The sequence below is a fragment of the Rhinolophus hipposideros genome (assembly GCF_964194185.1).
Source record: "Rhinolophus hipposideros genome assembly, chromosome: 14".
Taxonomy (NCBI): Eukaryota; Metazoa; Chordata; class Mammalia; order Chiroptera; family Rhinolophidae; genus Rhinolophus; species Rhinolophus hipposideros.
The window spans coordinates 16079432-16092331 of NC_138060.1; the positions used below are offsets into that span (position 1 = coordinate 16079432).

Genomic DNA, 12900 nt, shown 5'->3' on the forward strand with positions numbered 1-12900 from the left:
ATGACTCAAACTTTGTACCTTTTAATCGCCTTTATCCAATTCCCCCACCTTTATCCAATACGCTTTGCCCCTGGTAACCACAAAAATATGTTTAACTCATTGCCTAACTCAGAGTCACAAAGACTTTCTCCTGTGTTTTTTTCTAAAAGTTTTGTTGCGTTAGTACTTAACACTTAGGTCTGTGAACCACTTTGAGTTATTTTTTGTGTATGTTGTGGGTTAAGGGTGTAAAATCATCTTTTATGCATGGTGATATCTAGTTGTCCTAGCACCATTCGTTGAAGACACTATCCTTTTTCTATTTATTTCACATTAGTATTTTTGTGGAAAATCAATTGGCCATAAACAAAGGTTTATTTCTGAACTCTTATTTCTGTTGCATTGATCTATATGTCTTATCTTTATAATACAATGTCTTGATTACTATACTTTTATAGTAAATTTTGAAATCTGGAAATGTGAGCCTTTCAACTTTGTTCTTCTTTTTCAAAATTGTTTTGGCTATTCTTGGTCTTTTGCATTCAATATAAACTTTAGGATCATTTTGTCAATTTCTACAAAAAGCCAGCTGGGATTTTGATAGGTATTGTGTTGAATATGTAATCAATTTGGAGGAGAATTGCCATCTGAAAAATACTGAGTCTTCCAATCCAGAAACTTGGAATATCTCTCCATTGTTCAGATCTTTAATTTTTGCAGCAATGTTTTTGTAGTTTTCAAAATACATGTCTAATTATGATGTTAGCTGTAGGTTTTTCTTAGACATCCTTTATCAGGTTGAGGTAGTGCCTTTCTGTTCCTAGTTTGTTGAGAGTGATTATCATGAATTGGTGTTGAATTTTGTTAAACACTTTTTCTGTATCTACAGAGATCATTATGTGATTTTATCCTTTGTTAACATGTTATATTAATTGATTTTTGGATGTTAAATGTTAAACCAACCTTGCATTCCTTGGATAAATCCCATTTGGTCATGATGTACCGTTTTTATGTTTCTGGATTCAATTTGCTAATATTTTTGTTGAGGATTTTTACCTCTGTATCCATGATGGATATCGATCTGCAGTTTTTTTTCTTGTGATATCTTGCCAACTAATATTCTTGCGGCTCTGAGAAATCTCTTCAGGCAGGTGAAGTTACCATTTAAAAGACCTAGGACCAAGGGAGGGGTGGAGGACAGAGAAAGGAAAAGAGAAAGTCTGTTAAATTTAGTGTGTTTATGACACTTTCAAGTGTGTATCTTGGGATATTTTTCTGCCAATTAGAATGGTGGTTTAGATTCTCTTGAGGTCAAAAGAATGTTGACCTCAAGACTAAAACCACTGCATATGCTACACAGCAGTTCTGCTCCGGAGTCCTGTCGTCTGTAACTCAGCCCTGTGGTTGTGACATACACTATCACCATCTGGTGGTAGCGTAAGTTTCTACAATGCAAAAGAATTTTGGGAGGTGACAGAAAAGAACCTTTGAATACTACATCTGCATACTAATTTAGGAGTTGCTTTCAATTCCACTTAAAGGGTATTTTAGTCATATTTGGCACATAAATTTTCAGTTTTATGTATTTGACACAAATACATTACAAGCTGAATGACAAAAAGGGAAAATTTTAAGCAATGATAGATATTAATGAAAGATGAATATCTTTCATTAATATCTTTAAAGTCACATCCTCTATGTACCCATTTTATATAGTTTACACAAATTATTTCTGTAATGCTGTAATAATCCAGTGTTTGCTTTATCCAGTTTTAATTTACCAGAAACAAACTCTTGAATATTAATTGATGTTAAGAAGAATACGTTAGTACAATATCCCTGACTAAGTAATAAATAGTCAGTAGACTATTAATCTTATAAAATTCCAGTTTTGTGATATGTGAAATTTGAATAATTTTGTAATTTCTTTAAAAAATTTATTTTCTGCTTTTTTTCTTTGCTTTTCTTTATTCATTTTTTGTTTTTATTCTTCATTTCCTTTTTGAGATTTGAATAATTATAAGACTCTTTATGATGTTTTCTTCAGGTGAAATTCCTAAGCAGGTTAAAGTGAAAAAATTGAAGAATCTAAAGACTCTGGATTCTAAACCTGGTATTGACTTTTATTAATTTTTAAATATATACCTTATGGGTGCTTGGTTAAAAAAAAACAAAACAAAACTGTTTACCTTGTTTTCTTTACTTCTTAGGAGTTTATACTTCTTATAAGCCATATCTAAGTAGAGATGACGAGATCATAAAACAATTACAGAAGGTAATTATTGGCTCATGTTAATTTAAATTTCCTTATTCACATGTAATATGCAGTTAGGCAATATGTGCTTTATGCATAGTAATGTGAAATGAGGTCTCCTTTTGAACCAAAGCTTCATAGAAATCAGAAAACAAAAATAGCAGCAATTACGGGCTTGAAATATGGGGGCTGCAGCTACAAACTGGTGCCAATCTTCCTAGAAACTTGGACGTTATAGTGAAAAAGTCATGGGCTCTACCATAAGGTGGCTTAGCATCTAACCGTAGGGGATAGTTAGGATTTGGGGGAAATGTTAATAGCATTAATACAGCAAGCATGAAATAAAGATAGTCTTCATTGTGAACTAATATTTTTAAGTATGGGATGAATACCTTATGTTTTGCTCTAAGGATTTTTTTCCCCACAGTATTATTGCATAATGAATTTAAGATTAAATTAGTTTAAGATGAAGGTCTAGGGCCGGCCTGTTGGTTCAGGTGGTTGGAGCTTTGTGCTCCTATTGCCGAGTTCGATTCCCACATGAGCCAATGAGCTGCGCCCTCTACAGCTAAAATTGTGAACAACGGCTCTCCCTGGAGCTGGGCTGCCGTGAGCAGCTGGAGGTTGGCGTGAATGACCAGCAGCCAGTGTGAGTGGCTGCAGCTATCGTGAGTGGCCAGCAGCTATTGTGAGTGGCCAGCAGCCAGTGAGAGCTGCTGTGAGCTGTTGTGAGTGGTGCTGTGGATGACCGACCGATGATCAGTGACCGACTGCCTCAGCCCGGGGAGCACAAGGCTCATAATACCAGCATGGGTCAGGAAGCTGTGTCCTACACAACTAGACTGAGAAACAAGGGCTTGAACTGAAGTGGCGGGGCACGGGGAGGTGAAAAAAGGGGGGAAAAATATGAAGTTCTAGGGTTTGTTTTATATCAAATAAAAAATATATATTTTTTTTACATATCAGTTGAACTTTTATAATTGCCCATTGTTTTATATTCCTTAACACTAAAATACAGGTTCTTATTTTTTCGTCTTTTAAGGGTGTACAACAGAAACGTCCTTCTGAGGCTCAAAGCGTTATTCTTCGACGCTATTTCTTGGAACTGACACAGAGCTTTATCATTCCGTTAGTAAGTTAACATACGTATTTGCTTAACTTGATGATTTATTGAAGAGTGTATGAATGTTTTTCCCATTCACTAAAACCTTATGTTGTGTGTTTTGCCTGCTCAGGTGTTTAGTAATTAAAAATAGAGCCCTTTGCAAGAGACCTGAACTCCTTGTTTTTGTTATTAACTGTGTAACTGAAAAGTCACATCCTCTCTCTGACCTTCAATTTCTTTATCTATAAAATGTGGCTAATTCCACTTTTCCTAAATACCTTTCAGGGCTGTTGTGAATATTTTAAATGAGATAATTGCAGGACAATGTTATATAATTGTTGCATTTTATACTTCTATTCCCAGGTTATCCTGTAGCTATTTGTTCTGATTTTATTTTCTTGAGCACAATTTGACATAATATCCATGAAACTGTAGCACCTTGATGACAGGGGCCTTATCTGTCTGTTCATTATCTTTTTCTCAGTCTGTTACGCCGTAGCACTTAATAAATATTTATGGAATAATTAATTGATGATATGGTTATTCCCTGAAATTCAGGGGAATATCATATTAAAATATTAAAAGAAGTCTCATAGTTATCAGGCAGTACCATGTGGTCCTAATCTGGAGACTGCATTGTAGAAAGATTCTATATAGTTATTAATGTAATCTATCTGTGAATATTATATGGGGGCAACCTGGAGATCTTTGTTATTATATTTTGGGAAGAAATATTCTTTCTTGGTTCTATGGATGTCAGTTTATTTTGTTCTGTTTAAATCTGTTTAAGTAAATGAACTCTACTGTAGCACATGGGCTGAAGTTAAGTAGACCTGAATTCAAGTTTAAACTATGTGACCTTACACAGCTTACTTAGCCTTTTGAAACCTTAGTTTCCCAATAATACCTGCCACGTAGGATAGTTGCAATTATTAAAAGAGATCATGCAGGTAAAATGTTGAGTATATTTTTTGCCACATAGTTATTTAATAAGGTTAATTATTATTAAAAATGTGTAGTCCTTTGGATTATCTAAATTTTAGATAATCCAAATTTTTGTGAAGTCTGACTTCTCAATTCAATGAGTTTAGCTGTATCTATTGTGGGAAGTAATATGATTGAAAATCATATGACGAAAAACTTGGAAATCCATTTCTTTTAAGTAGGTCTACTTAAACATTTTTGAAGACTCTCTGGGTAAGAACATCTAACTTGATTAACTTGTTTTCTTGGTTTTAGGAAAGATATGTGGCAAGCTTGATGCCTTTGCAAAAAAGTATTTCTCCATGGAAGGTATATATATATATATATTCAATTAATTCCTATTTGAGTTCTGTAACTACAATTAACTTCTATGAACATAATCCATTTCTAATTTTTAGATACAGTATGTCCTTTTTTCATTTTTTATTTTTTGTCCTTTTTTTCTAGAGTCCACCCCAATTAAGACAATTCCTTCCAGAAGAATTTATGAAAACACTTGAGAAAGCAGGACCTCAGTTGACCTGTAGAATAAAAGGCGATTGGATTGGACTTTACCGGTGAGCCTTTTTTTTTTGCTTTTTCACCCATCCCTAGAGCTATATTTTTAAAAAAAGGGAGGGAGGGAGGGAAGGAAGGAGGGAAGAAGGGAACACCAAAAATCAAAAAAGTGGATTTATATTCTTTTATTCAAAATTCCATTGTTTCACATGATTCTTCGGGCTATAAGTAGGAAAGGTATTGAGGAGAGGAAGTGAATCATAATCAAACTTTGCTATTTTAAAATTTATTTTTATAGGCATTTTCTAAAATCCCCAAATTTTGATGGTTGGTTCAAGACCCGGCGGAAGGAAATGACCCAGAAATTGGAGGCACTCCACCTAGAAGCTCTTTGTGAAGAGGTTAGAGAACAGCGTGTTTGTGTGATATTAGCAACGGTCGAGAGTAAAAATACAGTTATCCTTAGAGGCTGGAAGGATATCCATATCCACTTCTTTATACATAGTAATAGCTAACTTTTTTAGGTCGTGTGCTGTATCCCAAAGACTGTGTCGGCGCTCTATATGGATAATGTCTTTTAATTTTCACAACAATTCACTGAAGTAGGTGTGTTCTGTTGTGTTCTTATGGGACACTTAAGGATTGTAAGTTAAATGACTCTTCAAATCATATTACTGCTAAGTAGGGGAGCCGGCAGTGAGCTAGAGCCCACTTGCATTGGCTCATAAGAGCTGACTATACATCTCCCAGCTCTTTATTCAGTGATCTCAGGTTAGTAGCTTGAAATCAGCTCTAGTGGAAGTGTCACATCACAGAAATTAGCAAATCAAACCGGGGACTTTTCCTGGTGAACTGGTTAAATATTTTCCAGCATATCAATTCATGGAGTCAGGATTCAAATCCGAGCAGTCTAACTCATATTTTTTCCAGCATGCCTTAGTAACCTCTTCCAGTTGCTATTAACATTTTTTTCTGTATTTGGACTGACTTTTTATAGTCTATAATTTGTCACAGAACTATTTTAAATTAAGTGAAAATATAATGGATAATATCGTTTTCATTTGTATTTAGCTTGAGGTGGGCTAGCCTCAGTGTTAACTTTCTAATCATAAACTCCCAGTGCTTATGGTTTTGAGAGAAGGAATTCAATAAAGACAACCTCAAATAAGCCCAGGAAGAGCTTATTTGAAGATGCAAAGTTTACATCTAGTAATAAATATATTCACGCTCACAGTTTTCTTGATTTGTTAGCTAATGCTTTTTATAAATTAAAGTAGTCATACTTAGTGGTGTTGGGGTTTACTATTGTACTTTGAGTTTCAGTTTTGTTTTTCTTGATCTAAATGGGCCACCTCAGAAAGGAACTTGTTACATTTTGTTTTACTGCCAAATACTCAACAATCATTCTGGCTAATGTTGAAAATTATCTGATTAACATTGTTAGAATATCATGTACAGAATTATTCTTGTACTGTAATGCTATATCTGGGTTAAATACCCTGTTCTCCTTTTCCTTTCTGTCCTTCTCAGTGATTTCATCCACTGAAATAGAGCAGTATGAAAATTATTTTGAGTACTTCACTGTTTGGGGATTTGTTTATTCTTCCAGGATTTACTTCTCTGGACCCAGAAGCACACAGAAGTAGAAACAGTAGACCTTGTATTGAAGCTAAAAAATAAGCTGGTATGTAGCCCAAAAAGCCAAAGATCTATGAAGATAGTTTCTTCACGTTTGAGGTGACAGTCCATGATGTATCACAGAAGTAAACTTTTTCAGTGGGCTTGATATTGGTCAGTTAATGGTAGATCTGACTGAAAACGCTTGGTCACTCAAGCAAATCATAATGATGCCATATTATTTAAAAAATATTTACATAAAGCCTAATGAGCTTTACAAAAAACATTGTCACTTATATTTCATACCACATGGTATGCATTAAGCTTAATTTACATAGAAGTCTTTTATTGAGCTCAATATATTACAGCGGTACGTTGGTTTTCTAACGTCTCTGTTGACGAACATTTCAGTTTACGAACGCCGTAAATTTTATGCATCGATGGTATCATTAGATAGTAAAATTCATGCTAAATTTGCAGTTTTAGGGGTTGATTTTAAAGGTCTGGAACGGATTAATCCATTTTGCATTACTTTCTATGGGGAAACAGTGCCTTGGTTTTCGCACATTTCAGAACTCGAACGGTCTTCCGGAATGGATTATGTTCGAAAACCGAGGTACTGTATTTCAGTATTTCAATGGCATGTTCTTTGCTTCTTTATAGTCTCTGTAAATTCTGGTCGAAGTCTGAAGTTCCCAAATCATTAGGCTATTAAAAATGTTTATTTAGAAACTACAATGTATTAATACAGACTCTGTGGATAATTTAAATGCTTTCACACATTCTTTATTAGTTGCAGGCTGATCGAGAGCATTTACCTGTGAAGCCCGACACTGTGGGAAAGTTACGGACACACATAGATGCCATCATCTCAGCGTTGCCTGAGGACCTTCAAGGCATACTGCTCAAAACAGGCATGACATGATGTTTGCCAGGATTTTCCAGCCAAAAATGACTGCACCATGAAGCATACCGACATTTCAATCAGACGCACAAAGGAGATCTTCTGGAGTGAAAACAGCTGTAAATGCTAGCTACAGGGTGGAAAGACTATACCGTGTAAACAGACTTTTTTAGTGCATTATTTTTAAAAATGGGTATCTGTGGTGGTTCCACTTTAATACTGAAACACCAAAAGGCATTTCTATATTTTTAATCATGTTCTAAAGTGCTCTTATGAGAGACCTGTGGGGCCATCAGTATAAGTGATTCCAAACTGCAATGCTGGCATTGCAGATATTTTTTTAAATTGGTGCTGTTTTGCCCAATCATGTTAAAACTCAGGGGGATATAAAAATAACATTCACACTGGCTATCTTCTTAAGAAGGAAAAGACTGAACTGTCTGACTATAGTTAGAAGTAATTAATGCTCTTTGTAGTGCCTTCTGTTGTCCTACATGTTTCACAAAACCCAGCTGCTAGTCTTGAAGCTTTTTTTGGTTATGATACATAATTATATAAGGCATTCTTTTGCATAATCATTGCTTAAAAATGGTATGTTTCTTGCCTCCCATCATGTTTATTACTAGTGGCATGGTATTTTTTTTCCAGTTGTCATACATTTCATTATTTTCTATACCATTTTCAAATTTAATCTTACCAGTTTCTCCAAAGGCAAGAAGGTATCTAGTATTAATTATGGAAGAGTTAATTTCCTCTTACGCTTTACTAATTGGGCCTGTTTAAGTTAATAATCTTGGATATCTTTCAAAGACATTCTAATTATAAAACTCATAATCGGCTATTTTTTAAACTGAACTATTTTTAAAGGCCCATAAACTTTTTATGTGATACTCATTTGAGTGATTATAAGAGTGATTTTCAGCATTATTTGTTTGGTAGGGTTTTTTGCCCCCAAATTAGTATTTCTCAGAACACTTAGTATTTCTCAAAAACAACCTACTGTTGTTTGACATGGGAACTTTTGCCTGAATCACTGTTATAGCTAGTTTTTTGTTGTTTTTGTTTGTTTGTTTTGTTTATACTACCTTGCCAAAAAATAGAAGATTGTGGTTTGGTTTACTCTACCAAAGTTGTTTGGTTTGTGTTTAAATAGGAGTGTCCTGCAGAAGCCACTATTTAAAATAGGCACACATGACATAGCACATATGTAAATAGCTGTGTCTTAAATTACCGTCTAAGTAACCAAATTTAGTTGTATGTATTTGTAAAAGAAATGGCTTCAGAAGCTATCTCTTCTTTTCTGTTAGTATAACTCTTAAGAGCACTCCTGACCCAAGAAAGACTCCTTGTGTTTGTAACTGTGGTCTTATACCTAAATGTGCCCTTTTCTCATGGATAGTCTCTTGAAGCATACCTCAAAGTCATAGAGAGAATATGGCATTTGAATGAAATCATTTGCCACGGATCGAATGAGTTATTTTGTGAAACAACAGTTGTCCTTGTGGAAAAGAGGCAACTACTTTTATATGCTAAAGTATTTCATATCTTTTTGGGAAACTTTATTTAGGTATAAATGGTCATCTTATTTTCAGAAAGGTGTATTTTAATCTTACAGTTTATATGCAGTTTGTGACCAGAATTTGAAAGTTGTTAGTGTCACGTCAAAGATCTTTTAAATTATACCACTATAGGATGTATCATTTCAAGTTTATTTTGCACAGCTAAAGAGTAGCAGAGGGTGCCAATTAGCATAATAATGGTATCTTCATATTTACTGTATTATAACTAAAACCTAACAGGTATTGAAAACCCTATCATGCTTATGTGGTTTATCTATGAATTTCAAATGATGTAGTTGAAAAAATAACTTAAAATTACAGTGGAACCTGAGAAAGACTGATTGGTAACTTGATTTTCAGAGTTGTCTTTTTTTTTTTTTGGTGAGGAGACATTGTTAAGATCTAAAACCTGCCATTTGTAGTCTATCTCCACCAGCATCAGAAGGAATCACTGCTTTCAGGGTGTTATGTAATGCCTAGTGCCTTCTGTTTTCAATGAAATAGAGATTTTGTGAAGGCATTTATGGTCATTACCAAAAACCGAATTAAAAGGCCTTTGATTTTAAAGCACTTGAATATGTTGTGTTATTTCTGAGTAAGGTTGGAATGCTTGAAAATATGCACATTAAATGAAACTTGTGCATTATGGGATTCCTTTTACTTCCTAAATTATGTTTCAAAATTCAAATGAAAATTCACTATGAACAGGTGTAGTCCAGTTTATTAATAACAGACCGATCAATTAAGTGATTTCATATTCTTCCTAGCGATGTACTGATGAAAATTATTTAACTTAATAATCTAGGTATTCTTAGATTCTCCTTTGTTTGCTAACCTTTTCTATTTTAACCTTAAATCTCAAATTACTTTTATTTCTTCCTCTTACTTTCTAAAAGTAGCAAGTATATGACACTGTTCTTTGGATTTTAATTTATTTATTAATAATAAAATATATTGGATGTTATTCGTTTTTGAAGTTACTTGGTAATGTACTTCAAAGTATACTATAAAATATTCCAATACATTTAAAAGAGATGCCATTAAAAATTGTCTTTTTGTTTCCACTTGCTCATAACTTAATTCATTTGTTTTTATACATCTGAATTTTATTAACTTTCTCTTTTTGGCATAACTTGGGGAAAAATTTAATTACGAACTTTCAAATATTAGCCCTCTAAAAGCAGTCGAAGAAGACAAAAAACCTTCTCTCATTATGGAGCACTATGCTCCATAAGTACCCATTACTGTATTTAAATGGAGCACTATGCTCCATAATGAGAGAAGGTTTAAAATAATAAAATTTATTAACTCAGTAATGACTAAGTTATCATTAATAATTTGATATCCCTTCATATATCTAAGATGTAATACTTATATGCCATCTACAACTTGGTTGAATTGTGATATTTATTAACCAAATAGAAATTAGCATTTGTTAATAAAACAGAGCTCCTACAATTTTTTTCTAATTACACTTCCCTGTTTGTTTTGAAATACAGCAATTTGATACAAGATACAGAATCATGATTCCTAAACCTTAACCAATTTTTAGAACAGCAAGTTTTAAGTTGATGATTGGTTAATGATACTGGTTTATGACGTTTATTTTGCATTTATAACATTGCCTATCTCATGATATACAAATACTGAGGGGGAAAAAAAGATGGCAGTAGAATTCTGCTATATCCTATTTTCTAGTATTACTTCTTCACTTTTGAATACCAGCCTTTCTCTGCTACCCATTACTGTACTTAAATGCCACAGTATTACTTAAAGGCCTTTCTTCAAATTAAGATTATTATTATCTAGTAATCATAGGTCTCATTCCATTTTACTAGCGTCATCACTAGGCTTGGGTTCTTCTGTTTATTTTTGCCTTCTCTTTGTCATCATCATACCATTTCTACTTAGCCATGAGAAAGCTAAGCTTCATGGATCTTTCATCTTTTTTTGTGCTCCTTAATGATTTTTCCTATCAACTAGTATTAATACATTGTAGTATAAATTGCTTCTAGTATAAAGTGTTTCTAGACTGATTGAGATACTTTTGAAAAATAGTAACTTTATATTCCAGAGTTATCATACTTGCTATTAAGTGAATATTTAGACTTCAGTAGGAAACTATTGAAATGATTGATTTGAATTTAAAGAAATAGGTAAAAAAATGTTTCCCCCTTTTTCCGCCTCCCCCCCACTTCGGTTCAAGCCGTTGTTTCTCAGTCTAGTTGTGTAGGACACAGCTCCCTGTCCCATGCTGGTATTATGAGCCTTGGGCTCCCCCGGCTGAGACAGTCGGTCAGCCGCTCATAGCAGCTTATGGCAGCTCTCGTTGGCTGCTGGCTACTCATGTTGGCCACCAGCCACTCCTAGCAGCCCCCGGCAGCCCGCTGCAGCCCAGCTCCAAGGAAAGTGTTGTTCACAATCTTAGCTGTAGAGGGTGCAGCTCACTGGCCCATGTGGGAATCGAACTGGCTACCTTGGCATTAGGAGCACTGTGCTCCAACCACTTGAGCCACTGGGCCGACCTGTAAGTATTTCTATACCCAGAGGCTCTGGTGGTAAAACCCAGCAATTTGTTTTTAAAAACCAGCTTTACCGAAGTATAATTGACATAAATACACTGAACACACTTAAAGTGCACAACTTGATAAGTTTGACATTTGAATACACCCATAAAAACATCACTACAGTCAAAATAGGAGTATATCTGTAACCGCTCCCCCCCTGCAAATTCCCTCATGCTCCTTTGCACTCCTTCCTTCCCCTCTGGACATCCACTGATATCTATTCTGTCACTACCAAATGGAGCTTTACTCAATAGATCGTCAACAATACAAAACAGCTTACTTTTTGAAACTGCAGATTTTTCAACCCCATCCTGCAGAATGCACCAGTTGGAATAAGCAACTACAGAATGCCTAGGATGGCACTATTAGGAAAAAAGATTAAATGTCCTGGCAATGGGTTTAATTTCTTTCTTTATCATTGTGAATTTATAAAATGTAGCAAAGCAAAAGCAAAAATTGGAATATCTGGGCTAGTGACCAGTGAGGGATTTAAATATTTCTTTTTAAAAAAATTGATGCTTCCAGTTTTCTCCATTACAGTCAATACTGTAATGAACATTGTTTGAACTTCTTACAAGTACTACATAGCAAACTTGAGGGAAATTTTTGTTACCATAAATTCCTAGAAGTGGAATTTTTGGATCAAAGAGTATGTTTTACAATTTGAAAGATCAGTTAAATTATCTTATGTACATACAATGGAATGCAGTGCTTAAAACTGATATTGTTAAATGTCCACAGTATATTATTAAATGAAAAAAGAAGTTACTTCGCACTATAAGATCCCATTAATATTTACAGATGTTACTACTTGAGAGAGGAAAATCTACAAGAATATAGTATGTCAAACTGGTTAATTTATTAAATTCAAAGATTATTTTTTAAATTAAGTAGTGCATAGATAAATTCATTTTGTAAAAATAAATCAATACAGATGCACACACACCTGTACTAAAATGTTATTTTACTCGTAAAAGCCTCAAACTTGAAACAACCCAAAACTCACCAACTGGTGAATGAATGAAGAAACAGTGATATATCTACACAATGGAATACTACTCAGCAATCAGAAAGAACAAACTTCATACACGCTATAACATGGATGAATCTCAAAATCATTATGCTAGGAGAAAGACACATAAAATACTACATACCATATGATTTCATTTATATGAAATTTTGGAAAGAGACAGCAGATCAATGGTGGGCCAGAGGCTGGAGGTGAGGGACGAAGATGACTACAAAGGAGTATGAGGGAACTTTTTTAAAAAATTTTTTTATTGGGTAACCGTGTGTTTTTCCAGGACCCATCAGCTCCATGTCAAGTTGTTTTCAATCTAGTTGTGGGGACACAGCTCAGCTCCAAGTCAAGTGGTTGTTTTCAGTCTAGTGGAGGGTGCAGCTCACTGGCCATGTACAAATCGAACCAGCGA

The 12900-nt window shown here is 34.4% G+C and overlaps 1 protein-coding gene across 3 annotated transcripts in view; it reads left to right on the forward strand.

Moving 5' to 3' along the window:
• The window catches only part of DENND6A (DENN domain containing 6A), a 44193-nt gene extending 34229 nt beyond the window's left edge, over positions 1-9964 (forward strand). For all 3 annotated transcript variants that reach the window (XM_081072942.1, XM_081072944.1, XM_081072943.1), the window contains 8 exons: positions 2027-2092; positions 2190-2254; positions 3276-3365; positions 4578-4631; positions 4770-4879; positions 5119-5221; positions 6430-6504; positions 7231-9964. In XM_081072942.1, the coding sequence (XP_080929068.1) occupies positions 2027-2092; positions 2190-2254; positions 3276-3365; positions 4578-4631; positions 4770-4879; positions 5119-5221; positions 6430-6504; positions 7231-7362 (695 nt within the window). In that variant the 3' untranslated portion in view covers positions 7363-9964. The remainder of the gene's footprint in view (positions 1-2026; positions 2093-2189; positions 2255-3275; positions 3366-4577; positions 4632-4769; positions 4880-5118; positions 5222-6429; positions 6505-7230) is intronic.
• Positions 9965-12900: the final 2936 nt, after the last annotated feature.